The 27338-nt window shown below is 39.5% G+C and overlaps 1 protein-coding gene across 1 annotated transcript in view; it reads right to left on the bottom strand.

The window, feature by feature from the left end:
- Positions 1 to 18520, bottom strand: part of EPN2 (epsin 2) — a 22477-nt gene extending 3957 nt beyond the window's left edge. Inside the window, 5 exon segments of the mRNA XM_009888535.1 lie at positions 1137 to 1310; positions 4401 to 4602; positions 4828 to 4920; positions 6451 to 6563; positions 17749 to 18520. Coding sequence (XP_009886837.1) covers positions 1137 to 1310; positions 4401 to 4602; positions 4828 to 4920; positions 6451 to 6563; positions 17749 to 18343 — 1177 coding nt within the window. The 5' untranslated portion in view covers positions 18344 to 18520.
- Between the last annotated feature and the right edge of the window lie 8818 nt (positions 18521 to 27338).

Raw genomic sequence — 27338 nt, 5'->3', positions numbered from 1 at the left:
TAGAAAAGGTTATCTATGCCATGTAGAGACGGTAAGGCCCTGTTAGCTAAAGCACCAGAACTTGCCCATAGTTTGCAACAATTGAAAACACAACATTTTCAGAATGTGGACACATCCTTACCTCGAAATGGAGGAAGAAAAAACACACCTAAATGAACAGCAATCACACTCCTGAAAAGCTTTAAAGTTTGCCTTTTTTTTTGGTATTAGTTGAAATGGTTTTCTAATTTAGTTTTAACTTTCAACACATTTCCAGCAAATGAAGGTATGGACTTAGCCCCATTAAGAGCGCAAAAAGACAAATCCCCAAGTGAAAGAGTGAAGATTGTGTATAACAACAATACTTTTATCAAGAACAAAGACCCACCATAGTTAAAGAATCATTCTCATAATGATCCAGTTACTGCCCTTTGCCCACTGGAAAGCTGATTAGACAACTTTTTCCAGTACTCAGACTCCTTTGTTTATTATGTACTGAGATGAATGACTAGCAGAAAATGCATTTAGGATGCATTTAGCCACGGTGCCAACATGAAAATACCAGGTATTAAGATTCATCAAGGTTGCATTAGTTACAGAGCATGAATAGACAATTACATCAGCACCTTCCTGCATCCCGCTACACAAGGGCTTAGGGATAGCTTTCACACTCACTCTGAAGTAAAAAAACCTTCATTTGCACCTCTAAACGTCCCCTTAGAGCATGGAGCTGCTCAGCCTGTCAATCTACCTCTGCAGACACATCCATCTGCATAGCTACTTATCATGATGAAAGGTAAAATTATAGTATCGTTCATTTCCAGAAATTAAGTCCTTGTCTAATTAAAGATAAAACGCATTTAAAAATCCAAGAGCAGCAGAAGTTTTAAGTGCTCAGGATGCACGCACACATACCAGTAATATAATGTAGAAGGGACAAAGCACAAAGCAGCAAGAGAAATTCAGAGCTCCAAGTCAGAATAATTACATTTGAAGTTCTTTTCGCTGCTAGCTATTACAACTCCTATTTATTTTACAGACCAGTACTGCAAATTGTTCAGCACGTAGCTTCTTTTAACCAAGTAATGCAAGCAAATAATTCAGATTGCACCTTCGTTACTCAAATAACATGGATATGAGATGAGACCATTTCTCACCAGAAGTAGAGAGAGGTTTGTTTGCAGGTGCTGGTCCCCAAGGATCCACAGAAGATTTTGCTGCAGTAGAGGATGGCTGAGCAGGAGCCCAAGGGTCAACATTTTTGGACAGAGACTGAGCTGTGGATCCTGCTGGTGCAGCCCAAGGGTCAATGGAAGCGGCTGGTTTGGCACCTGCAAAATGAGCCAGCAGGAACACAAGTCAGTACAGTTCCACTCTGGAAAACTTTCCTTGGAGATTAATCTCCCTTATGAGCCATTACTGCCAAGCAATGATAAACATAAAAAGGTGAAGCAGTTCAACATTGTGAATACTGGCAAGTCTCAGCATCTGTGTCATACATACTGAACAACAAGCAGAAGTAAATTCTGTGCAACACAGATGAGTAAACCAAACCTCCCACTTGAAACTGGATTAAAAAAATCTGCAGTTCCAACAAGAAAATAAACTTGCTTTTGTTACAGACATTGCCACCACAACGGACAGTATCTGACTGCAGGTGACCTAACTCACAGGGTATATTTATGAACTCATGGGAAAGGTTTCTGAAAAGCTTATATATAAAAGGTACAAAATATAGAATGTTAAGACTTGGACAGCGAAAATAAGTCTGTAAGATTCAAAGGGAACAGTTTTCCAACTCTTTTTACCATACTGTTGTTTTATAAAAATATGATCAGCTTCCCTGAGCTAGTTGTGCTTATTTTATTCCCATTTGTAAGCACTCCTCCTGACACTCCTAAGCTGTGCGCTGATAGCTCTTCCTGTATTTTTTTAAGACTGATGCCTGTATGTTCAGATTCCCTTTTTTATTCAAAGATGTTGACAGCTCTTCACTCCTACAAATTCAGATTACCAAACTGTTTGTACATCAACAGGCTGTGCGCAAGGTTAGGGCTTCCTAGTGTAAAATGACAAATTAAGACAGTAAAGGGAGAAGGAAAGAGAAGGAAACTTGCCTCACTACAGAATTTCCAGCCATTTTTTTCTTCTTCCTCTTAAACCTACTAATTTATTGCTTTTCAGCTGAGGTGACCTCTTCTTCATTCTACCATTAAATGGAACTATTTTGATTCATCAAACCCCAGGACCACTGGCACAAATCACATTTCAGATTTGCACGGGCCAGGTCTGTGTTAGAAGGTATCACTCTTGCTTTGTTCCTCTGTCGTCCATCCCTGCTGCCCATCCCCAGCCAAAGTGCAGGATGGGAACCCAGTACTTTAAATGCACATCCTGTACAACTCTATGGTGATCAATTACCTTCATGTCAGATAACACATGCAAACACATTTCCTTTTCCCAATGAAACCTCTCAACCAGTCACAGTTTAATTACTAAACAACTGTATAATCCAAGTGTAGGACAGAATTACCCATGCGGTACATGGCTATTCTCTTTAGCCATCATGCGGGTTTCAAGTTACAACTGAATTGTTCTGTTTTTCAAAATAACGTACAAACCGCTTTGGCATCACAATATTCTTGAAAACCAATTCAATGCTACACAAAGTGGCACAAATTCCAATTTGCAATGTTGGTCTTTGTTTCACCAACAGGTAGCACAGTCTTGCTGCAGCTTCAGACCCGAAAATGCTAAAATTCTCCAAGTCAGTCCAACTACTCCCACACTGGTACTTGCATTTCCTTTATCTGCCCTTAGTGCTGAGTTACGAGCAATGCCACACAAGAAATGCTAATGACAGCACTTCCCATAAACAGAAGCTTTCAAAAAAATGTTTTCTTTCATAAAGAGAGCGCACAACATTAGAGCACTTGGGAAGATACCTTCCCGCAGCTTCCATTATCGCTACTGAAATGCCAAAGCACATGCAGGATTTAAGAAATACAATTTAATGAGTCACTCTTATTAGCAGTTAAATTCATAAATCTTAGATCTTCAAGACTATCCTTGGGAGCCAAGTAACCAGCAAACTGGAACAAGGGGGTGTTCTATGGCATTGAAGTTGGAAGACACTGGGAGGAAACGCTACAGCTGACATTGATGCAAGGAACATCTTGTCAGAAGATGATATATCAAGCACAAGATTTGAAGAAGGTGGACTTTGTTTGTTTTTTAACCACAGAAAAATCCATTGAATAGCCTTAGGGCCCACAGCTTGGACTACTTCTGATTTCATGCTTGCAGCTTATCACCAAAAAGAAACAGATTACACTTAAACAATGAACTGCAGTTGGCCCAGCAGTTATGCAGGTGCCTTTAATGCCACCACGAGGAGGCAAAAAAAAAGCGTTTCATTATTAAACTTCAAAATTTTCATCAGGAATCTCGAGGGTGGTGTGCTGAATGCTAAAGCAAATTACTTTGAAGCACTTCATAGCAGAGGTCATAGGATCACCAGCCCGAAGCAAAACTGACAGAACTAAGCTGTTAAGTCTTCAGGAAAAAGCTTCCATTTGCACAGAACCCCTGTCCCCTCAAAAGAGAAAAAAATCCAAAGACATAGATCCAGCTCCGATTCCACAGACATAGCAACTTTAACACGTACTTGGAACCGTCAACTTTCTTATGCAAAGGAGTAACTCCTTGGACAGACTTTGGCTAAACTAGAAAACAGCACACTACACAGGCAGCAAAGCACACACACAAAAGGAAACAAGCGAAAAAGTGGACCTAATTGCTCTTTAAGATGTAAAGCACTGGATTTTTCACTTCAGAAACAGATTCCATGAACTTAGCATCAGAATGGTGAATATTTCAAATGGTAACCTCTTTTTTTTTTTTGTTAAGTATAAAAATCTCATTTTAAACAATTTAATCCCTTTGGTTCTGATGGTATAACACATCACATTTCACTAGGAGCAATTAAAGACATGGTAATTCAGATCTATGGCCTTCCTAATCATAGCACCCTGCACAAGTACTATATTAAATACTGACAAGAGTCTAAACCCACGACACTGGACACAACTAGCAGTCAAAGCATGAGCATCCCCCTGTTTGAGACAAGTTGGTTTTGCTGTACAAAGACAACAGAAGCTTCACTCTTCTCTTTCTTAAGATTCAAAATACACACGCAAAAACCCAGCTGCTTAAAAAGCAGGACCAGAGTGCAACTTCCATTTGTTTCTGCTTGGAAATGAGTTCGGGGAATGTTACTTCTAGAGTACGGGAAACAATCAAAATGGACTAATATACTGTCATTATCAAGCATGACATTGTACACTGGGAAACTTTGAAAAGCTCAACATTAAAAAGCAAAAAACTTTTAAATAAGCATTCCTCTGGCAGTTTCTTCTTACCAAATGATTGCCACGGGTCAGAGGCAGTAGCTGCGACTGTGGATCCTCCCCAGGGATCAGTTTGGTTTGCGACAGCAGGAGGTCCCCAAGGCTCCGTTTTCTGTGGGGCCGGTGCCGAGGAGGGCAGGGCATCCATTAGGTCCAACAAAGTGGTATGCTGAGGGCAGGAATAATCTGAGCTTTAATCAAGAGCATTACCAATCTGAAGTACAAACCCATGAGCGTGAAGAAGCAATTATTTATTTTTTTTTCCTTTTACACACCTGCATTGACTAGTAGTTTGAAATTTAACCCATATGGAAGAAGCTTTAAGCTACACAACAAAGCAATCCCAAAAGCATAAAAGAGCTCAGTATTAAGCTATTTTGTGTTACTGTATTTCAGCTTTTGGCAGCGTAACCGGGAATTTCTTAGTCGAAGGCACTACCTCCTTCTTTTTGGGAATTTTAATTGTGTCTCTGCGACTCTCCTCCAGAGCCATCTGTAATCTCAGATCATCTCCGCGTCTGAGGCGCTCCTCCTGCAAAGGAAATCAACACTGTTGATATAGACCATTAGCCTAGACTGTGCTGCTCGCTCCCTCCAAGTGTCTAGCCCCGTTGGCAGGACACTGCCAGGGAAGGCCTGGGCAGTACCTCCCTGCCACCCTAGGAGTGATGCGCACCACAGGCACGCACAGTGGGATTGCCAGGATTATTTGCTGTAACTTGCACGTAACACAAGCAGGGTAAAAAAAATTTTCTTGCGATTCTTGCCTCAAAGAGACGTCAGGGGCACCCTGACCCTTTAACACCAGCGTAACAGCGCGATCATAACAACATCCATTTTGCTGACTGAAATTTAGCCTTGTGTTTTCTCCTAATGGGAAAGGTATAAATGAAACATTCTTTCCAAAAATTCACTTACAATTCTAGGTGCATCACAGAACTTAAAGACAAAGTCAATATCCCATCTCTAAATCACTGTAACATTTTTGAGCATTCAAATCACCACAGAAGGACATAGTGATTTAAACTTCAATTTTCCTGGCTTTTTTGTCAGTTTCCCTCCACACCTGATGGAACTGTTACAAAGAACGCTAAGTGAATTCATCTAGCCAACTCCATACATAATTTGTAGGTTTTTAACATCTGTAAACTACCATGTTTGTGGTACACTAAATTTCTTTGCTTGCATCACATCTTTCAGAAGTTGACTAATTCCCCAGCTGGTATTTCCCTTGCAATTTTTTAAGCATTTTCAACTGATAGATTCTAATTTTTATTTTCTTTAACTTTATTGCTCAATAATGACAAAGTTTACTGGGTGATAGTTTCCCTTTCCAAGCACAGAGACGCTAATGCCTAACATACAGCAGTAAACTAAAATTGTCACCGGAAGTCTTTAAAATATTAGACACTCAGCAGGCTGAATTGAATTTTCAGTCATAGCTGAGATTCAACAACTTTGTTTTATATTAATATGCAGTAAACTTTATCCACAATTACAGCATTTACTCCAAATTCAGAATGACCCTCCTAAGAATTACCACAGTAACATAACCCATGTGCTACATCAGGAGCTAAGTTATTGTAAACCAGTTTCTTTCAAATTCTACTACTTTGTGTCAGGTCACCCTTCTTTTCCAGACAACCTCATCAAATAAGCAGATCATTCAAAATTTCACTGTAATCAGAATTCACTGACATTTCTTATGCTGGCCCCATTAACGAAGGTTTCCAGCACTAGTCATGTTTTCGGTTCTTCCTAACTGAAAACATCTTCAGAAATGTGATGATTAACATACTCCCACACAAAGTCTTCTTGCAAAGTGATTGTTGTCTTCCACTAGTCTCAACAGCTCGGAGGCTGCAGTTACTTTAAAAAGAGATTTTTTTAAAAAAAAATTAAAAAATAAAAGAGCATCTTCCAAAACGGCCTTTCTCTCCCCCTATTCCACCTGGAGCAAAGCCAAGCTGCCATTGAAAAAAAAAAAAAAAACCAACAGGATAGGATTGTAGTCTCAACTATCAAAGCATAGAGACTTTGGAAAACCTACACGGGAACTGACCTGCTCCGCCACTTCCCGGCTCATTGCCAGCGCGAGCTGCAGTTGGAGCTCTTCTTCTCCGCTTGTCTGAGGCCGGGCCTGCTCGAGCTCCGAGGAAACTCGAGGGGACGTAGCTGTTGGAAACAAAACCCAGTGAATTTAACACACCAAGAAGATATAACAGGTTTGATTATTGCTCTGACCAGACCACCCCACTTTCACACAGCCATTCTCAAAGGTCCCCAGCACAGCGACAGGCCTCTTGGGTGCCGTGGGCCACTGACTTGCTGACCACCATCAGCTCCCTCAGCTGCCAGCGATAAAGCTCGTACCAAGGCTGTGGTTAACAAGCCAGAATAATTAAGCAGGGAGAACTCTGCAAGAGAGTTCAATTGCTTTAAAGGAGAAACTTTCCTGGAAAACAAAGGCTTTTTGTGTTAGGGGGGTTGTAATATCAAGAAGTATCACCAACGAATCCTGGATACACTGAGACAGGGTATCAGAGCTTTGGGAGGTAGGACACTGACTTAAAAAACTACAGAATTAATCGTTCAAGAAACCATTTGTTGATATTTCTTACATTTTCCAATGTCAGTAAGAATTTGCTGGGAGTTCACCAATACCAGGGTAAAATTGGACACCACCCACTTTTCTATAAAATAATACAGTCTTAATGGGACAAATAAAGAACTATTCTTAACTGCTAGGCATGCTCAGAGACCAACAAGACAGCTATTCATACTCAAAGTTTACAAAATTTTACAAAAATACTGTATTATTCTTTGTTTAAAAAAAAAAAGTTTGGTATATATGCTGGAGGGTGATTTGTTTTTTTGTTGTTAGTTGGTCTTTCTTTGGATGAAGACCTCTACTAGCTAAGTAGCAGCTGGTAATCTCCCTCACTCCTAGAATAATAGTTAAGCTTGACAGCTAAAATACATAATTTCTCAATACTCAAATATTCTTTTACTGATGTTTTCACTACAGTAGCATGCAGATATTCCCATCCAAATGGGACAACACTAGTAGGTTTATCACTACACACTAATTAAAAAAATTCTGTCTCCTCTCTCTGTCAGAATTCTCTAGCATCCAAATCATTTATACAGGAATTTTATCCTACTTTGGCAAGGAAGTTTGTATTTAATGGTTGGAATGATAATCAATTTGGCAAAATATACATTGACATTTAATAAAGAGGAACCACATTTTTAAACAATTATGTCAAACTCAAAGAAATCGTGCTTATTCTTAATAGGTCAGCTAGGCATGTGAAAATTAGATTGCCAAACTGTAATTACAAAAAAAAAAAAGCAACCAAAAACAAAACCACAAAACCAAACACAGAACACTTTTTTAGTCACTACTTCAATCCTCCAAGTATTACCCAGTCCTGTCTCCCCTAACTTTTAGGCCAAAATGACGCTATAAAACAAAAAGTGCAACCTTCTATCTCATCTGGCAGGCCAGAGGGAAGGTGACTCTCCGTAAACAAGGAATGACCTTTCCTTCCCACCATATACCCAATGTGCCATCCCATCCCAGTCCGTTTCTAAAGGCACATATTAATTTATCACCCAGAATGATTCCTTCCATGTCGTGCTGATCGTGAAACTTTCAAGCCAACCAAACAAGCTCCTTACTTCACAAAGATGTTACTCAATTCTATTGCTTTTTCAAACTCTTTCTCATAGAAAATCTCTAAATGTAGCCTGCTTCACAAGTACTTTTTGCTCCAACAGCCAGACAGGCTCTCCAATATATTATATGGACTATTACAGACTTGAAGTAGGAATAAACAGGACATCAAATAACAGGATGCCTGACATCATGTAAAACAGCCTTAAAATGTTTGTAAAGTTTGACTATTCTTAAATATGAGAATAAAGTGAATTAAAAAGAAAACAGGATAAAAATCAACATGAGGTTACCAAAAGGTAGCTCATAACAGAAAAACTGAGATCCTTCTCCAATTCGTCAGCCAAAAGGAAAAGCAGTAAAGTTAATCTATGTGGCCTCGGCAAAGCATTTTATGATGCCAAATAGGATGTTACTGTTAAACAGAGGGTAGTTTAAGAACTGAAATAGGTAAAGAACCAGCTGAATAGATTATGTCATCCTGCCTATCACCAGGGAAGTTTACTAACAGTTTCTCAAGAACTGGCTTTAAGACTGACCTTAAGAAAAAATTATGTGATTAAAAATGCAGATTATGGGAAAATGCAAAGATAATGCTAAGAAAAATTGTCAAACTAGAGGGAGAAACAGGAATATTAAAAAAAAAAACCAAACAGATGACTGAGAAGGGAACGAGAAACAGGAATATTAAAAAAAAAAACAAACAGATGACTGAGAAGGGAACAGAAATGGGATGATGAGGAGAAAGAAAGACATTTCTTTGATGACCATCTTCTACTAATTGAGGGGATCAACTGCAAGTGACAGAGATGCAGAGAACTTTCTTTAGTACTAAAACACATAACTCCCAGCCACTAACCTAATACAGCTACTATTAACAGTAGCACTACTGCATCAAAGCATTAGTCATAATTCACCTAACATACCAAATGCGATTCTAGTCATTCAAATCCAAGACAGGTGATTTCAAACCAGAATGGATGTGGAAACGCTTCCCTTCTGAGCACAGAGAATATTGTATGTGTTTATCTTTACAAAAAGATCACCCAGTTCATGGTCACTAGATACATCAGGCTTGCAAATACTGTGGAGTGAGAAAAGCTATTTAAGATAAAGGGGCAAGAACTAATGGTGTAAGTTGACCATGAATAAATTTGAGATACAAATAGAAAGAAGCAGCTTTCCAGCATTTTTTTAAGAATCATAACTGGCTTCAAAGAAAGAGCTGGATAAGCACACCAATGGGATAGCAACATAGTCGCCTGAGAACAGATGGCAACTGGAACTATGATCAGGAAGGTACCTTCTGGTCTTCTGTTCCTTTAACTGCAATTGTGGGAAGAACGTGATTTCCTGCACTTTTTGCACGGGAGTTTTTCTGTCTCTGTTGATACCGCTACATTCCATAACAACTAAGCAGCTGATAGTAGAATGATTTGAAAATAGCATGAAATGGGTTAACGCTGTTGGTTTCCCTCCTGTTTCCACATGAAGGGCTACTTACTGAAAGCGCTCACCAGTGTCAGCTTTTAACAGCACGCAGCATTTTTGCACTAAAGCACTGCAAGAAGCAGGGATTTCATCCTACTCCAAGCATCTCTCTCACCCTCCCATGGTGGGTCCTCGCCTCCCAGCCGTGCACGGGAACAGCAGGCTTGCTTTGGCAGAGAGCAACATTACCTCACAGCTCCCAACAGAGACCAGCATTCAGCAGCTCCAGGATCTGAACACAGATAATAAGGGGTCTCACAGATATAGCTTATTTCTTTTCACTTTTAGGCTTCTCAGCGATTCATTCTACTTGGTTTTATTAACTCTAAATGGCACTTTCGAGCTCCTTTTACAAAAAAAAAAAAAAAAAAAGGAAAAATTGTCAATTTGAAATTCTACCTTGGGTCTCACACCAAAAAACATTGATATAAGTGTTGCTATTTTACATTTAAACTTCTGCAGTGGCTATAAACCCATCTATATTAAATAGTTGCCAGCATATTTTCTGAAAAAGAATTAAGGAAGAGTCAACCCCACTGTACTTGGTAGTAACCTGACATGTTTTATCCAGCAACTTTGCTTTTAAATTCCTGCAGTATTATAACTCCCCTTCTATATTGGCCTCATCCTGCATTAACGTTTTAGTTGCAAGGATCTAGCATAAAGGTTATTGCCTTAGTAACAGTATTGCTGCCACACAAAGAATCTCTTATCCCACAGCACATGACAGTTAACTCAGATGTTTATGTAAGATGGGACTCAATAGATCAATTCTGACCTGCTAAGCCCTGCTTTGTTGCTGCTTTGAGAATTTGGAGATCCCGGCCCCCCTAGGCTGCTCAGAAGCCACTGCGTGGGTATATGCTGCTGCAGAGAGACATGCCACTGGGCTGTCTTCTCAACAAGACTCTAGCTGCAGTGCAAGGAAATAATTTCCAACCTTAGTTAATCACTAAAGCAGGATTCCGCTCCACCATCTGTCTCTAGAAAAGGCTTATGACGTCTTTCATGAATACTTTTTGGTAATTTACTATGCTTTGGTTATATTAAAAGCACTCTGTAGACATCCATAGGTTTGGTTAAGTTAGTGAGTTAAAGCGTATATACAGTACGCAGCTAGCAAGCAGTGATACCCTGCAGTAATGATAAAAATAAGACTGGGTATTTTCATTCAGAAGTGTGTACTTAGTTTTTTTTGTTTTGGTTTGAGGGTTTTTTTGGTTGCTTGGTTGTTTTTAAAATGTCACTCTAGACCAAGTAATGGCACAAAGCACCATTGAAAATAAGCCCCAGCTTTGTAATTTGCAGGTGGCATTCTTAAGAACAGCATTCGGTTCTTAGTGACATTTGTTCAGAAAGAAAAGCTGCTTCCTCCCTCAATCAGTATGCCTACAAAAGCAGACAAAATTAAGGCTGACTTGAAAAATTAGAATAACGTCAAGGTAAGAACTTAGGAACTGATAGCAATTCACTTGGGAACCAAGCAGAGATCCTATTTGTTAGTCTTCAAATGAAAGACTATTCAAATAAAGGTGGGTTACTTTCAAAAAGCCACTCTAACCTCTCGAATTATGAAAGGGTATAAGCAAACTGCTTAATCTAGAAGGAATCGTGTAATCTACCTTTCCATTGGGAATTAAAGAGATCTTTCAAATACAACATGAAAATTAATAGCACCTATTAATGCAATAAGGTGGAGCTGATCATGCATGATTCCTGCTTGCACTGAAGCAGACAGAGCACTGTTGAAATTCACTTAATCCTGAAGGCTTCTTTTGGTTAAGGAACATTTTCTTCTCTCAGGTGATCCCTACACTCACCTTAATAGACATAGTTAGAATCACATAATGATTTAGGTTGGAAAGGACCTTAAAGATCATCCAGTACCAACCCCCCTGCCATGGGCAGGGGCACCTCCCACCAGCCCAGGTTGCTCAAAGTCCCATCCAGCCTAGCCTTGAACACCTCCAGGGATGGGACCACCACAACTTCCCTGGGCGATTTGTTCCAGTGCCTCACCACCCTCAGAATGAAATACTTCTTCTTAATATCTATTCTAAATCTCCTCTCTTCCAGTTTGAAGCCACTACCCCTCGTCCTATCACTACATGCCCTTGTAAAAAGCCCCTCTCCAGCTTTCTTGTAGGTCCCCTTCAGATACTGGAAAGCTGCTATAAGGTCTCCCTGGAGCCTTCTCTTCTCCAGGCTGAACAACCCCAACTCTCTCAGCCTGCCTTCATAGCGGAGGTGCTCCAGCTCTCTCATCATCTTCATGGCCCTCCTCTGGACCCTCTCCAACAGGTCCATGTCCTTCTTATGTGGAGGGCTCCAGAGCTGGACACAATATTCCAGGTGTGGTCTCACAAGAGTGGAGTAGAGTGGCAGAATGCCCTCCCTCGCCCTGCTGGTCACGCTTCTTTTGATGCGGTCCAGGATACAGTTGGCTTTCTGGGCTGCGAGCGCACATTGCTGGCTCATGTTGAGCTTCTCATCCACCAACACTCCCAACTCCTCCTCCTTAGGACTGCTCTCAATGCATTCTCTGCCCAGCTTAGATCTGTGCATGGGATTTCCCCGGCCCACAGGCAGGACTTTGCACTTGGCCTTGTTGAACTTCACGAGGTTTGCACAAGCCCACCTCTCAAGTCTGTGCAGGTCTCTCTGGATGGCGTCCCTTCTGTCTAGTGTGGTCGCTGGTTTTGTTAGGTAATTTATTGAAACTACAGAAGCCTGATTATACCAACAGCATCTCCCACCATTACTTAAAGCACCCGAAAAACAAAAGTATGACAAGGATTAAATCAAGTTGTCAAGTGACACCTGTCAGATAACAACGGAGTCTACCAAATTCCTTCAACACTTCAAACTACAGAAATTATTCACACAGCTCATCCAGATTCAGTGCTGGATGCTATGCTGTATATTCCCTGGCTAAGATGGAAGGCCAGACATGTATTCCAACCTGCAAAGATGTAGAACAGATTCTAAAACAACTTTTTAAAGGAGCATTCTGAATTCCTATAATGTCAAACCCAAATTAGTAGTTCCTCTGAATTATTACCTACTCCAAGCAAAAGGGAAGACAAAGCTGAAACAGATGAGTGAACACGTATTTGCTGATGCTTCACAGAACTGTTTTTAAATAATGAGTCAACTTAATGTGAATAATCACTGGAAATATTAAAACTCATCATTTCAGTTAAAGAAAATTGCTCCCAAAATCTTTTCAGGTAAGGTGAACAGATGTGACATTTCACAGGATCCATAAAAGCCCTTTCCAGTTCATCTTTCAACAATCTTTTATCAAATAGGCTGTATGTATAGTGAATATAATTTCTCAGTCAAGCGGCCTAACTCTGGGCAAAGTGTTCCTCTAAAAATCAGGTCACACTGTTCACGTTGCGTCGTTCCCTACTCTGCCGCATTTGTGTAAATGAAATCAGGACATTAAAACATACACCAGTCTTGCTCTGCCAACACTTCCAAATGCAACCCAAACCCAAGGCAGCAGATGGCCAAAGGAAAGGACATGTGTACAACCTGAAATAACACAGGTAGGTCCTGGTTTAGGCGTAATAGGATTGGACCTCTTTAAAAAGCAGGGCTTCAGTAAACTTGGTTTTCAAACATAAAGGCAGTACAGGGAGAGGAGACCTGTATTTTCCTGGGATCCTTCAAAGCTGAAACTAATTTAAACACAGTATCTGCTGGGGGTAGGGATGCCAAGGAATTGACTGTGTCTCTCACTTCCTGCCAGGTAGAGGATTTTTACATCATTTTTCCAACTCCTGTAACCACCCCAGCCATAAGGAGCTGCAGCAGGCTACCCTGCTTGCCTTCTGAGCTCAACTGTGACAATCCTGAATAGGTCTGCTAAATACAACAGAACTGACCTGCCCCCAAGATGGCCGAGGAAAAACATGGTAAGCTGAGTTCCTACACTCCTGCTCTGTCTCCTGAGAGCTTCTGCAGGCCCGTGATGCTCGACCACAGCGTTTTGCAGGTACCCTAAATTGTCTGCCACACAGCAGTGACTGTGGGTATGCTTCTGCCATGCTGACGACTCCAGTGTGGCAACAGAGTAATATTCCCGGGTAAGCCTCCGCTGAAAGAATACTTTTAAAAGACAGCTGCTAGATGAAGGATTTTATCAAGACCTGTAACACTAACAAATGCTCTCCCAGGCTTGAAACAGCATCACAGTTCAGACTTAAGAGGTCTATATTAAGAACACCCTACTTTTCCCCATGCAGCCATAAATCCAGAATCCTATTTAAGTGGTCATTGGCAGCTGTAGATGAAACAAGGCTAGGAACAAGAGGCTAAAGTTTTCAAAACTGTGTGACTAAAGTCTAGCAAAAATACAATATTTAGACACAAAGCCAGATCAGGGGTGGGGAACTATTGGTCCAAAAGATGTCAAATGTTGACCTTATATTCCTTCCTCTCCCCCATAGGTTTAGTTTCAGCACCACACACGGACATTCCCTTAACGCGAAATAAAACCTCAGGTCAGATTTCATGCAACTCTCTACAATTTACACATTTTCCAAAATAAATAAAAGCTTTTATGTATTTTGTCATGGAATTAGTTGCCCCTGGGTTAAAGCCAGAAGACAGCCAATTGTCCCCAGCATGTCAGAAATTGCTGACAAAATGGAGGTTGGGAGGAGCTTTATTTTTGCTTTTAGCTTTACAGTATCTCTGTTGGCTTCCATTTAGAGACTGGGAGACTAGATAGCAAAAACATACTAATGCTTTTACAAACGTTTGCATCAACAGTCAGTAATATTCATATGCCATAATGTATGCTCTAGAATTATACAAGCTTTACAGCACAGAGATCTTGAGGATCAACAAAGTCATTAAGTCAAAGCTTTGGGGGAAAGGATTTTATTAAATACTTCACCATTTCACTTTCCACAGTTTCTAAACGGTTGTTAGAAATGAGATGAAAATATCTGCGAGGAAATGGGGAAAACGTCCTTACTCGCCAGTGTGTCTTGCCTGCAGCAGTGAGGGACATGGTACATCACTCAAGAGATCCTTTTCCATCTTGAATTCTCTCACACTATACAGGCTATCAATACTACTTTTATTTTTTTATAAAGGATAAATTTGGGACGCAAAGACCAGCAACTCTACAAGAAACGCCTTTCTGGCTCAACATCAAATACAAAACCCAATTCTTACGCGCACTTTCAGATACGAGCCTACACATATGCCTAAGAACCTAGAGAAGAGCAGGAGTTTGAATGCTGCAGTGTGTACAGTCAGTGCTGTACAGTGCAGCTAATTCAACAATCTGAAGAAAATGAACAAAAAAGGGTCCACTGACTTACCCAATATTGCACTTTCGGTAACTGACAGAAGGGGGAAGAGATCCCTCATGCACAAACCCCAGTTATCCACTGGAAGTTACTTGTTCCCCTAGCGATCTGTCCTGGAGAAACTATTAAGCTCTTTCAGCCAGCTCAGGCTTCTTCTATTTCGCAAGACAGTATTAAAAATGACGAGATTTTATAGCCAAACAATCTTTTCAAGTAAGGGGTATACGTTCAGCTAAGAATTCTCAAAATGTGCAATCCCCACCTATTGCATCGAGCAAGGAAAAATAAAATCTGCTAATACTAAACCACAGAGATGAAACATTTCATATAGCTATGTTGGTAAAAAGGCTGTTACACTCTCCCAAATTTTATTTATATTTGAATGTTAATAAGACATGCTAAATATTTAGCAAAGAAGGTGGACGTACATTTTTAAAAGGCAAATCTGATGCTATAGATTGCAAATCTAAATGCCTCTGATCTCCTCTTCAAAGGCTCAGAGTAATGAAAGACAATTCTATCAGAATATACAGTACGGCAACCGCATCTTAAAACTGTTATAAGGAGAGTATTTCCCAGGAGCTAAGCATAACTTAATTCCTTTTACATATTTTACTGAATCCATATTTTCAGAACAAAAGAAGGGTATCATTACAGAATAAAAGAAAACATGATGGATACAATCGCTTTCACTTTAAATAATGAAAAGCATCTTTTCCATTAAATTTAGATATAGCATTATTCTTGTGCCTTCTATGTAACAGATTAAATGTCTGGATTTTGTCGAAATTCCTTCCTCATTTCCTACGATAAAGGGCAAAGCTCTAGAGAAAGTTTTCCCTTATCAGAAGCACTTAACACAGCTGTTTTGAAAGGTGCTGGTTTGCTTTGCTATATTCAATTAAACCATACAAGAAACATTAAAACTTCAAAAGATACAGATCATAAAAACTAACAACCATCTGTATTTTTGCTGATACATAATTATGTCCAGCAGAGTCTACAACAGCAGAAGAACCTAAAGGAAAAAAAAAAGCCTGAGACTTCCAAAGCTCCTCAGGTACATGCTTATGGGGGAGGAGAAAAAAGATTAAGAAAACATTACCTCAAAAACAATCCTGCAAATAAGAGATATACAGCAAAGTCATACACAGACAAATGAGAGTATACAGTAAATCAACACTTTGTACCAAAAGAATAACCAAACTTGCTTCTTGACATCTAGTCCCCCATCAAAATTCTTAAAATGTCCAAGGAACAACAATTCAGAAACATACCCTGCATTGCTCAGTCCTTGCTGTGAGGTTTGAAGCCTCTGGTAGCATTTAACATGACAAACAATAGTTACATGCACTAATTAAAGTTAAAAGCCAGTGAAGAAATAACCCTGTGGAACAAACCAAAGGTGTGCTCAGCATACCTTAGTGACTATTATTTCACTCCATCAGCATAAGTTAAAAACAATATTTCAAGCTATCTCCTAAATTAAGAATTTTTGTTGTAGTCAACAGAGCTCTACAGACCTCAAAAGAGAAAAAAATTGTTGTTCTGATAACAATGTACATGTTCTTCTCTAAAAGTCACACTGAATCAATGTTCAAGTATGGTTATTACAGAAAAACTAAGATGTTTGTTATTCCACTGCTAATTAAGAGACAAGATAAAAATTCTCATACCAGGAAACATCCGGACACTTTTTTGAACCCTGCATCCTAAAAGTATCTCCTTTTGGAAAAAAAAAAAAAAAAAAAAAATTCTCCGGCTTTTCTCCGTAGCTTTAAAAGGACAGGGACTTTCTTCATCCTAGCTTGACTTTTCCCGCTACCTCCTACTGCCTTCGACAGAAAATGTCTGCACTTGTCAGGGGTACTGATACCATTCATGTATTTATAATTTGAGAAGCACTTTGGGATACGGGACATGACAAACTTAAGATTCTTAAAACTGGTTCTCAATCGATTCACCACACTGGCTCAGTTACAGTCTTCCACACACTATAAGCATTCATTTAAAGAAAAGATTTTCCTTCAGAATTAGACCACAACCACTGACATTCCAGCCAAAGCAGCTTTCATCAGATCATTACTTATATTAAGAAGGATTTAGTGCCAAATCAGGCCTCTTCCTAACATGACAGGGAGTTCCCCCAAGCAGTGGTATAAAGAATCCATTCTTCCCACATCATTGTGTTTTTTTAAAGAATGGAATATAGTATTTAGTACCAACACTTGCATACCAAATGCCGATAGTATAAATATTTAAACACTGACATATTCAAAGAGTTACTCCTCTAAGAACTGCTGAGCAAGCGATAAAGGAAATTAAATACTAATATTCTTCCTAAAATAAAATAACAGCAACATAAAGAAAATACCTAGCAAAATGATCCAGGAAATACTCTGTATTTCTCATCTTTTCTCGAATTATACTTAACAAAAAAAAACTCAACACAACAAATTTTCAAGCACTCCTTTTAAAACTAGAAACAAACCAGAAAATCCATTTAACAATCTTCCTACTGAGATTGGGGACTATCACATCAAGCACTGGAACCTGTTCACAAAAGCAGCTTGACAATGCTACCTTTGGGAACTGACAGTAAACAACTGCTTTTTAAATTGATTTCTGTCAACACACACATCCTCTACAAAACAAACATTTAACCAGTCATTTGAAGACACTAGTGCCACAGAGCAGACCTACAAAGACTCAGCCATTGCAAAAAGCCCCTTGCAATCAGCATATTAATCCTCCGAACAGGCACCACCTAGTCTCACATCTAATGGCAAACCTGAAAACAATTTCCCAAAAGCAGAAGAAAATTAAAAGAAACTTCTTTTGTGTACTTGCTTGTACTTACAGCCATGGTAAGATGCTGGGGATCCTCCAGACTTTCCATATTCTTGCTCCGAGTAGCTGGTGGATAGGTTGGGCTGACTGGAGCCTCGGCCGAAGGTGATCTGATTGCTACCCACTCCAGTGGCCACCTGAGCCATGCGTTCTTTGGTCTTCAGGGCTTGGGCCCTCTCTGTCTTGAGTCGCTCATCATCCTTCAGAAGAGACACTAGCTGCTTGGACTTCTCCCTCACGTTGATGCCCTGGTCTTTACCATCTCGATCAATATACTGAAAATCTTTCAACGTCTGGATAGCAAAAATATTCTCTTTACACTGCTGAGCAACTCTCTCAGAACCAGTTTTAATCAGGTAATCTAACAGAGTAAGGGCCTTGTATACATGTCGCCAGTTCTTGCCATGGTCATTCAGTCGTTTCCAGATCATGCTCATAATTTCAGAAAAGGCCACAACATTGTAAGTCAGATCTGCTATTTCAGTCATTAAAGAACTGGAGGGACCCCAAGGGTCATTAGAGGTCGCTTCCCGAACTTTTATTTCGGCCTCTGAATAATTGTTCACAATGTTCTTCATCTGCCGTCTAATAGACGAAGTCGTCATTTTTATTTCCCTTTTTTAACAAGACAGATTCCAGAACACAAACAAAAAAGGGCTATATAAGCTCTTCTATGAACGTTTCTGAACTGCGAAGGCTCCGTATCAGTGGCTTATTTGTAACACGTTCCACTACAATCATTTCCTCTCTTCAAGAAAATGACACGAGAAAATGAAAATCATGACCTGAGTAAGGAAAGAAAACAAAGCACGTTAGTTGCGTCTTTAATTATTCCTACATGGAAAGCAATCTACATGCACTTTTGAGAAATTTGGCTAGCGTTAACTGACAAATTTTCTCACTGCACTTCTTCAGGACATCTGATTTTGAAAACAACTTGCTCTTCTCACAAGTAATATGAAACAGTGAAGATTAAAAACCTGAACTACTGAACAAGACAAGAGCAAGAAAATATCCATGCTGATGCAAATGCAAAATTTGAAAAGCAAAACAGAAACAAAGTCCAAGAAACAACTTATGGATTTAGTTTCCAACAAGGCAAAACCTACCTAGAATTTTTCATTAGAGAAATTACCATGCTAGCTTGCAGAGCTGAGATGAAACTGCATTAGAAATTCCCTGCTTAGCAGCCAATAGGATACATTACTGGCATTACTGAAAGAACAGGCAAACTTTCTAAAAATTAACCACGTTATTTCTGAAACCTCAGGTAAGTTTAAAAGCACACCCAGTTTCAGGGCAGAGACCCTGAACAGCGCTCTGCATTCAGCTGAGGCCTAGGGAAGAGAACTGAGCACCAGAACGACGCATTCCAACTCAAGGTGACCTTTAATGCTAAGCAGATTAGAGGCAAAATTTTTTTTCCCAAATGTATTTACTTTGTACATTTGACAACACTCATCAGATCTACAGTTTCTGCTCCATGTGTCTTTCACATACCACAGAAGAATTTTTAATTATATGAAAATGGAATTGTAAAACCAAAATGACTGGCAAGAAAACCCAAGGACAAGCTCCGGAGCGAGAAAGCTGTTTCAGTTCTTTATTTAAGGTCACTGTTTCAAGTAAACAGAGGCCTATTAAGTTTTAGAATACATTACTTGAGTAAACTGGCAGATTTTGCTATTACATTAACACAGTTAGAATAGTCTTTGCTATGCACCAGTTGCATGAACACTAAGCACTGATTCTGTAACGGAACTTGCCACATTAATAGAGCTTGTGCATTCAACATGTCCTCTAATAACATTTCTCCAAACACTCCCAAGAAGCAACAGTATCACTTACAAAAGACAGGGCAGAGGAGTAAAGCAGAGCTTTCAAGCCTAACATTGTTATCATTCTTCAAATTACTACTGTGCAATTTAGAACGAAAACAGAATTAAGTGTCAACTTGGACAACAGGCAGCTCTATAATGTCTTTCTCAGTACAAAGGCATATACCCTTCCTAGAAAACCATTCTGGACAAGTTAAACTACCACAGAACAGGCCCAATGAGTTCCCGTATTTTATTTTGTTACATTAAAGTTGATTTTTGGCAGAATAACACACTATTCTGGCATCATGGAAAATTAACTTTAAATGAGATCTACGCTAAACTTCATGTAAACTGCACCATCGTGGTGTTTTCCTCAATATTTAAAACCAGATGTAGAAGAATGTTCATCTATTGTCAGATGGCTAATAGCAACAGATATAAAAAGGGGCATCTTCTCCTGGGGCATTCAGAGGTTCGTGCATTATAAACCCAGAATTTGAAAAAGATGATCCTATGTAAACATGCCGAGGTGCTCACGACTGCTGCTTCAGTCCAAAAGCTAACATTGTCCAAATCTGCTAGCTCACCTGCCCTTGTGGTCACTCTCTAATGCATTACTCTCAAAAGCTGAGGCATCAATAAATAAAAAAAAAAAACAAAAACTCCCCCTAATGCCCCACCCCCCCTTATTTAACCTAAACCATTTCTTTTTGTCAATAATGGATTACGGCAAGTTCACAGACAAAGCTGAAGAAAGTTAACCAAGGAGGTGGCAGCACCTGGTACAAAAATGGTCACGAAGAACTAACAGCAGGCTGCAGGCAGTAACTTCCGTAGCTGGTAAAACTGAAGCCAGAAGAGAATAAAAGTGCCAACCTAATCATGAACACAGCTATACTGATGATATGGATCCCAGATCAGAAAAATGCAACCCCCCTGTAAGGACTGAGCTTGTCACCAACCGGGAAAGCAGTAAACAACATGAAAAATCAAAAACATGAGAACTATGAAACCTCCTAAACCAGTCAGATAAGAAGTCCACCAAGCTCAATACCCTCAGACACAAATCCTCATGTAAAGAGTACAGAAAAGAGCATATATATTCCCTTGCTTTATATTATCAGCAGCTTAGGCATCTTAGATGCAACCTGCAGTGGAAGCTCTACAGCCAGCAACGAGCACACTGTTCCTCTCTCTACCCACCCCTTTTTGAAACCACTTGTATTTCCCGTTTCACCCCCAGCAAGTACGCAACAGCGGTGCAGTGACCACACTACACAAACAAGTACTTCAGCTTATTTTAAATTTGGATATTTATTCCATCAGCTGCAGACAGAGGGCATGCCTTTTAACAAAGAGCAAGTCACCTTCAGCTTATGTCACTCACGATTTTATAGAAATTGGCCATCTCCTGAACTGAGGATCTCCTTCTGAAATTCAGTCCCTCTATTTAGAAGCTGCTCCATATCTCCGATCATCCCTGATGTCTTTCCATGCATCTATTATACTTTCATTTCTTGAGATATACACAGTTCCAAGCACTCTACATTTCAGATTTGTCAGTAATAAAGGTTTATATCACAACATAGACATTTACTGCTTAGGATTTCCCATTTTTTGTCAAATACTTTCTGTAAGTCTATTTGCCTTTTGGTAGTTGTGCTGCTACTCATGCACATGAAACTAGGGTGCTTTCTTCTCCCTAAGCAAATGCATTGAAGCTTTTTCATCTGCCATTTTATCACTTGACAGATTTCAGTGTTTCTCCCTTCCTTTCAATTCAAGAAACGATTATTTAGAAACGATCTGGAAAAGGGAGTATTTGCAAGAGCAAATGATCTCTGGCAGGACACTCCACTAGGAATAACCCTTCACTGTGAGAACCAACCATTTACGCCTAACCCTGTTTCCTGTCTTTTAACCCACTGTAAATCTATGAAAGAGATTCTTGTCTTACAGCAGTTTTGTTTCTTTAAAGGCCAGGGATGAGAGGCCTTACCAAAATATTTTTTAAAGTCAAGTACACTATACAAGCAATTGCCTTCCCAGTGTGTACTTCTCCATCCAAAGAAAAAGTGAAGTTTATTACTTGCTGCAACTTCACAAGCTTTTGAAAAAATCATGTTAATACCACACGTGATATTTGGAAAGGTAAATTTTACAGTACATGGGAATATCTACTAGTGCTAAACAACACTAACTTTGGCCAATGAACTAATACCTGAAGAATTAGTCATAATCACAACATAAGCAGGCACACGGACAATCAGGGTGCAATTTCACATGCCATCCCAAGCTAATTGTGAACCAGCACCAAAGCCAGTGGCCCCCAATCCTCCAACCGCTTCCCCTTTCTCTCTCTTGCTTCAAATCTAGCAATTACACAACAGCACAGTAAAACTAATCAACTTAAAATCTTGTAGAAAATTAGCTTTTTAGCACAGGTTTGTTTTCTGTCAAATCAGTGAGCTGATGAGGCCGCACAGCGACACAGTCACAAGCTCTGCTGCAAGGCAGACTGTGAGAAGAGCAAAAACCATCCAACCCTGGCCTCACTTTTGAAGGAGCTGATTAAACATAACATAAAGCTGTCAAACTCCAAAAAACGGTACCAGAAAGTGAGGAGCCTTCGTTACTGCCCAACTACACCACACACACCAGGAACCTGTGCACCTGGTTTCAGAGAAGAAACCAAACGAACACAGGCAGGACGAAAGGCCGTGCTGTGCTCTCCAGACAGGCTGTAGCTAAATGAAGGGAAAATATTCGTGGTTTTGCTCCAAAGTGCAGGCAAAAAGCAGAATAAAAATTATAGCCTTACTGACAGCAGAAGTGGTTTGGAGAGAACCCTGTATTTGGGAAATGCTTGGGTTTATGTTTAAATTTATTAATTAAATTATCAACAAAGCTACACCTCAAAAGCAAGTGAGCTTGGAGTACATACACGTGCAGGAGGCCTGATTTATGGCAGCCCCATTCCCCAAACTGGAAGCCTTGCTGGGGTGAAGCTTCTGAAGAAGGCTACTAGCAGAAAGTAAGTCTGGAGTAGTGGTGCTTTGGAAAAACAAACGTTGAGCAAACACTTCAAGAAGATAACACACTGTATTAAGTGAAATGACCATTTTTCAGTACTCCAGAAAATTAGAGATTTTGCTGGCATGATTTTTCACCTTCGTATCTTTGATTCATGAAAACAAAAGCATTTAATGAGAATCACATTAATGTCTATTGTTTCCTTTTCTTGATGGAAAGACATGCTTTCTAATCCTATTCTACTTTTAACCCACTAAAGACAATTTACTCTAAATTTAATTTTGCTCTATTAAAAACACAGAGGACGACTGAGGTGGAAAGATGATGGATTTTTATTCCCCCTCACGATCTAGTTGAGATAACTATTTTGGCAGTATCAGTAACCCTTCCTGAGAACTCTGTATGCCTTTCAGTATCTGCTTTACAAACGCTCTGCTTCTACGCCACACAAAGGATGCATTTCACTTGACTACTACAGGTCGTGAAACACCATAACAGCCTATGTTATGGTTAAAGAGATCAAAAAGCCAAATATCCCTACTGCATAAGAGTAAGAAACCGTTTCTAATGCATGATCAAATACTAACATAGAAAGTTTAGGGTGGTTGTTTTTTTTTCCAGAGACCTCAGTGAATTAACTTATCACAACAAACCACAAGGAAGTACAATGCACTTGCAACTTCAGCAAAAATCTGGGTTTGCATTTTTAACAGTAGAGTTGCAAAGAAAGCAGAAAGTAAGACTAGTTGATTAAAGCTGCTATTCCTTACTAACAACAGGAAAAAGGTGATCAGCTTGAACAGATTTCTTTAAAAGGTTAAGCAGAGAGGGGAAGAGGGAGTTGTTAGTCTCGTTCAGTTTAGGTGAGCCTTCCTCATTTTCTCTCCCCTGGTTCCTACAAAACATTTTCTCTGTTTTATAAGTAGCTTGTCAGCTTTGAACAGATAGAAAAGCAAGCGTAGAATTCTGTAGACAAGAAGGTGAAGCTTACCTGTGCTATCAAGGGTACCTGGAGGGGAATACCACATTTCCTTTTTCCTATTCCAATAGTTTGATTACACAAACAACCCTGATGAATTCTCATGGTGTTTTTTTAGGTACAATGTGCAGACAGAAAGGAATTCTTGACTGAACTTCTCAACAGCTCTGTCTCACAAGAGATTAAACTCAGTAAACGAAATCTACATGAGGAAACCATCTTTAATTTGCTAAGCCTAACACAGAAATGAGGCCAAGCCACAAAGTCCTTAATAAACTTAGTTCAAAGAAAAAGCCATACAAATCCACCTATATACATGCTTTCGGCAGAATCCATTCAGATTTCTGGAATGTAAAACTCAAACCAGGCTTTGTCTGCACTGATAAAATGCCCTTCATATCAAGTCTGAAGGTATATATATACATAGTCCAGCTAAGTATGGACTGGAAATATATAAAAAGCCTTCTATATCAAGTGGGCAATAAAAAGTGTGAAAAATAATATTAAACATAAAGAAGTTCACCATCATTCACACAAAATTTAAATTAACAGTATTATAGACAACATATATGTTAAACTAGACATTTACCGTAAGTAACATGCATAAAAAGTGAATTTTTGAAAACAGTTATTAATTCAGTTATTCTGCGATTTTAAGGCAGTCTCTACAGACATCTTAATCTACATAAAAATACCCCCCTTTCAGGAAACACGTGGAAAGATACCTACAAGTTGTCATCCAAAGATACAAATTGCAATTACACAAAGAGATTTTTCTGGTGATCACTGAAAAAATACGTTCAAACAGCTCAAGCAGGTTCCCTTACTCAGTTCACAGGACAGTCCTGTGAACAGAACAGCTATGCTGGCAACCAGGAGACCAACACTGGGGGCAAAGGTGGGCTATCTCAAACCAGTTGTGCTACTGCCAGCTCTGTATTATGAAAGCACACCCTCAGGATCAAGTGATCCAAACAGCACCATCTGGGACATTTGCACTCCACTACAATTTCAAAGGAACATAAAGCCTTGAAGAGCCACCAAGAGCCTCACCTACCCAAGACATGCCGAAGCAGCTATCAGAAGTTCCAACATGTCATACAGCCAAAGCATGTGCCTTACCTCTAAGATGTGAATATGCACAAATAGCTAGAGATCTGCTCTCCTTGCTATCAGGATGGAATGATAGAGGCAAGCAGTCCTCAGGGACCTGTGTTCCAGGATAAATCGGAGAACCCAGGGCCTGAAAAGCACCTCTTGCCAGTCTGCAAAGAATCAGGCTAAGAGGAAAGCATTGCCAGATGCTGACTAAGGAAGAAGTTCCCCCAGACAGACACTGACACCACACCTGCACAAAGCAAAAAGCGCACACGCAAACACAACACCAATCGTAACAGTAACTCAGCTTCTATATATGGCAAAGAAAAAGGATTCCCATTGCCTGGCACTGTAAATTCACGTCCTAGCTTTCTTGTGAAAGCTCGTGTACAAATCCAAACCCACTGTACATTTACAAAGTCTCACTTTCCACAAACAGGAACCAGAAATCTTTGACAAAAAAATTGAGCACAATCCTTTATTTAAAATTCAGGAATATAATAATCCAGAGAAAGTAATAGCAAAGACATTTTTCTTATACTGGATCCCACACTGCTAGAGAAATTCTCAGACTTAGTTAATTGTCTTTCACATTTTTTCTTCCCCCATTCATAAATAATTCTTACAGAATAACTGGATGACAAGAGGATACCATTACACTGCCTAGGCTATAATATCCTACTGTAATACAAATATTGTTCCCAAAACCAGACAGGAAGAGGGGCAACTGTACATTGTGGTCACTTGGAGAAGAGTACCGAGAGAAGCGAAGCAGCTTGGCACTACACAAAAAAGCCAACAAGTAGCACACTTATTAGCTCTCTCTTGCTATTGTACAACAGAGAAAACACCAATTCATGTGTATAAAACAGTAAAATGAAGACACTGAAATTACCATCAATGCCCTTCCTCAACCTTCAAAGTTATTTAGGAATACAGATTGGCAAATGGTTTGAAGGACAGGGTTAACTCCAGAAGAAAGGTTTAATTTCCATTTTTCACAGCTTAAATGCTTGTCTTCTTCAGTGTAATTTCTGAGAAGAGGAAATGGTTCAAAATTAAAAGTTTTGGAAGCTTTCCACTCCCTTTTACAAATGAGAGAACAAGGTCAGCTTTCACAGACAGCAGGTGGCCAAATTATTTCTTTATTTAAAGAGTTAATGCTGAAAGATAATTCTCCTTCAAGTTTATGCATATTCATGAATAGCAAGGTTAGATTCTACACTGATTTTACAGTCATGCCTCAGACTCACAGAGAAAAACTAACTCCAGCTTGTAAGGTCATTTAGCTGTAAAATAGATTTACAGACACAAATTTGTTTAAGTTTTCTCTAGAACACCTTTTCTTACTACATGTCTACTTAAATTACCAGGGCAGTATTTGATCTTAACAGAGAGTTTATCTCATTACTCACAGAGTCTATGGAAAGGGGGAGAAGGATCAGAAATCTAACTTTTATCTCGCAGCCAAGAACACAGCAGTGCTACCTGGCCGCTTTACTTCAGGACCCACCAAGCTAAAGTCGCTGGTGCTTTGACATTCGCAGTTACACTTGGCTTTGCAGCCTATAACGCAGCTGGAATTATTGACAGTGTAGGAAGCAACTGCAAATGCACTCTGAAGTGCCACGAAAGGGGACAGCCTCAGTAAGAGCCGTGCAGATCACCGCAAACAATCCAAATCCGACCTACACTGGAGGTCTAATTTTAGGATTACAAGCTTTGACAACACCTTATAAATAACACATTCCTCCTCCTATGGCTGGGTCAAGTGTCATCGACAGTACTACCTGTATTTTACGCAGCAAATCTCAGTTTATTTTTCACTAATAATACAGCAAGTACCGTGTGAGTAACAGAATATTGCAAAAATACAAACTTGCGGAAGGTCAAGCCATTATGCACTGAACCAGAAACTGTAAATGCAAATTAATCCATCACAGCAGTGAAAATACCTACCAAAACTCTCAAAAGGAATTTGTTCTCTGGGGATTACCTACTTGAATGAAAGCACTTTGTCTGTTATTCTCGCAAATAGAGTAGAAAAAAAAGAATCATCCAATGCGTGCCTTAAAAAGGTAACAATCTGAAATAAATTCCGTCTAGCAGGTATATTTGAGTAGCATTTTCAACTGAATTAAAGACAGTAGGAGACATTTCTCTCCTACAGTATTTTCATTTTGGAAGGGAGAAAGATATCTGATATTCTTGCCAGAGGATGTGTCTTGGAATCTATTACTAATTAGAAAAGTCCAGCCTTGTCACTTAGGCCGCTTATTGGGTGACAAGCACCTGCCAAAGGGAAGCCATTATATCTTCTTTCCCAACAGCTCAGAGCCCTGACAGATCAGCTTGAACACAGCAGGAACTGCAAATAATACAACCTAAAAGCCTGCAAGACCACAAAATGTTAGCTACATTATTTAAGCCACAGTGTTTTCTTATACAATTGCAATTTTTAAAATTCAAAGCTGACAAGAACTACTGTATTTATATATTCTGTGCCTGTGTATCAGACTTGGTATTTTGGGAAGGTACCTGCTATTTACAATTACCCAATGATTTCATTAACTGCATTCAGTTTGCACTGAATTGCAATGAATATTATGAAGTCATGTGCAGTTTCTCCTATCCACCTACACACCACAGACATGAAACCACATTAATAAA

Source organism: Charadrius vociferus, unplaced genomic scaffold, assembly GCF_000708025.1.
Source record: "Charadrius vociferus isolate BGI_N301 unplaced genomic scaffold, ASM70802v2 scaffold27, whole genome shotgun sequence".
Lineage (NCBI taxonomy): Eukaryota > Metazoa > Chordata > Aves > Charadriiformes > Charadriidae > Charadrius > Charadrius vociferus.
Note: the sequence above shows the minus strand (reverse complement) of the source record. Positions and strands in the feature narration are given on the sequence as shown.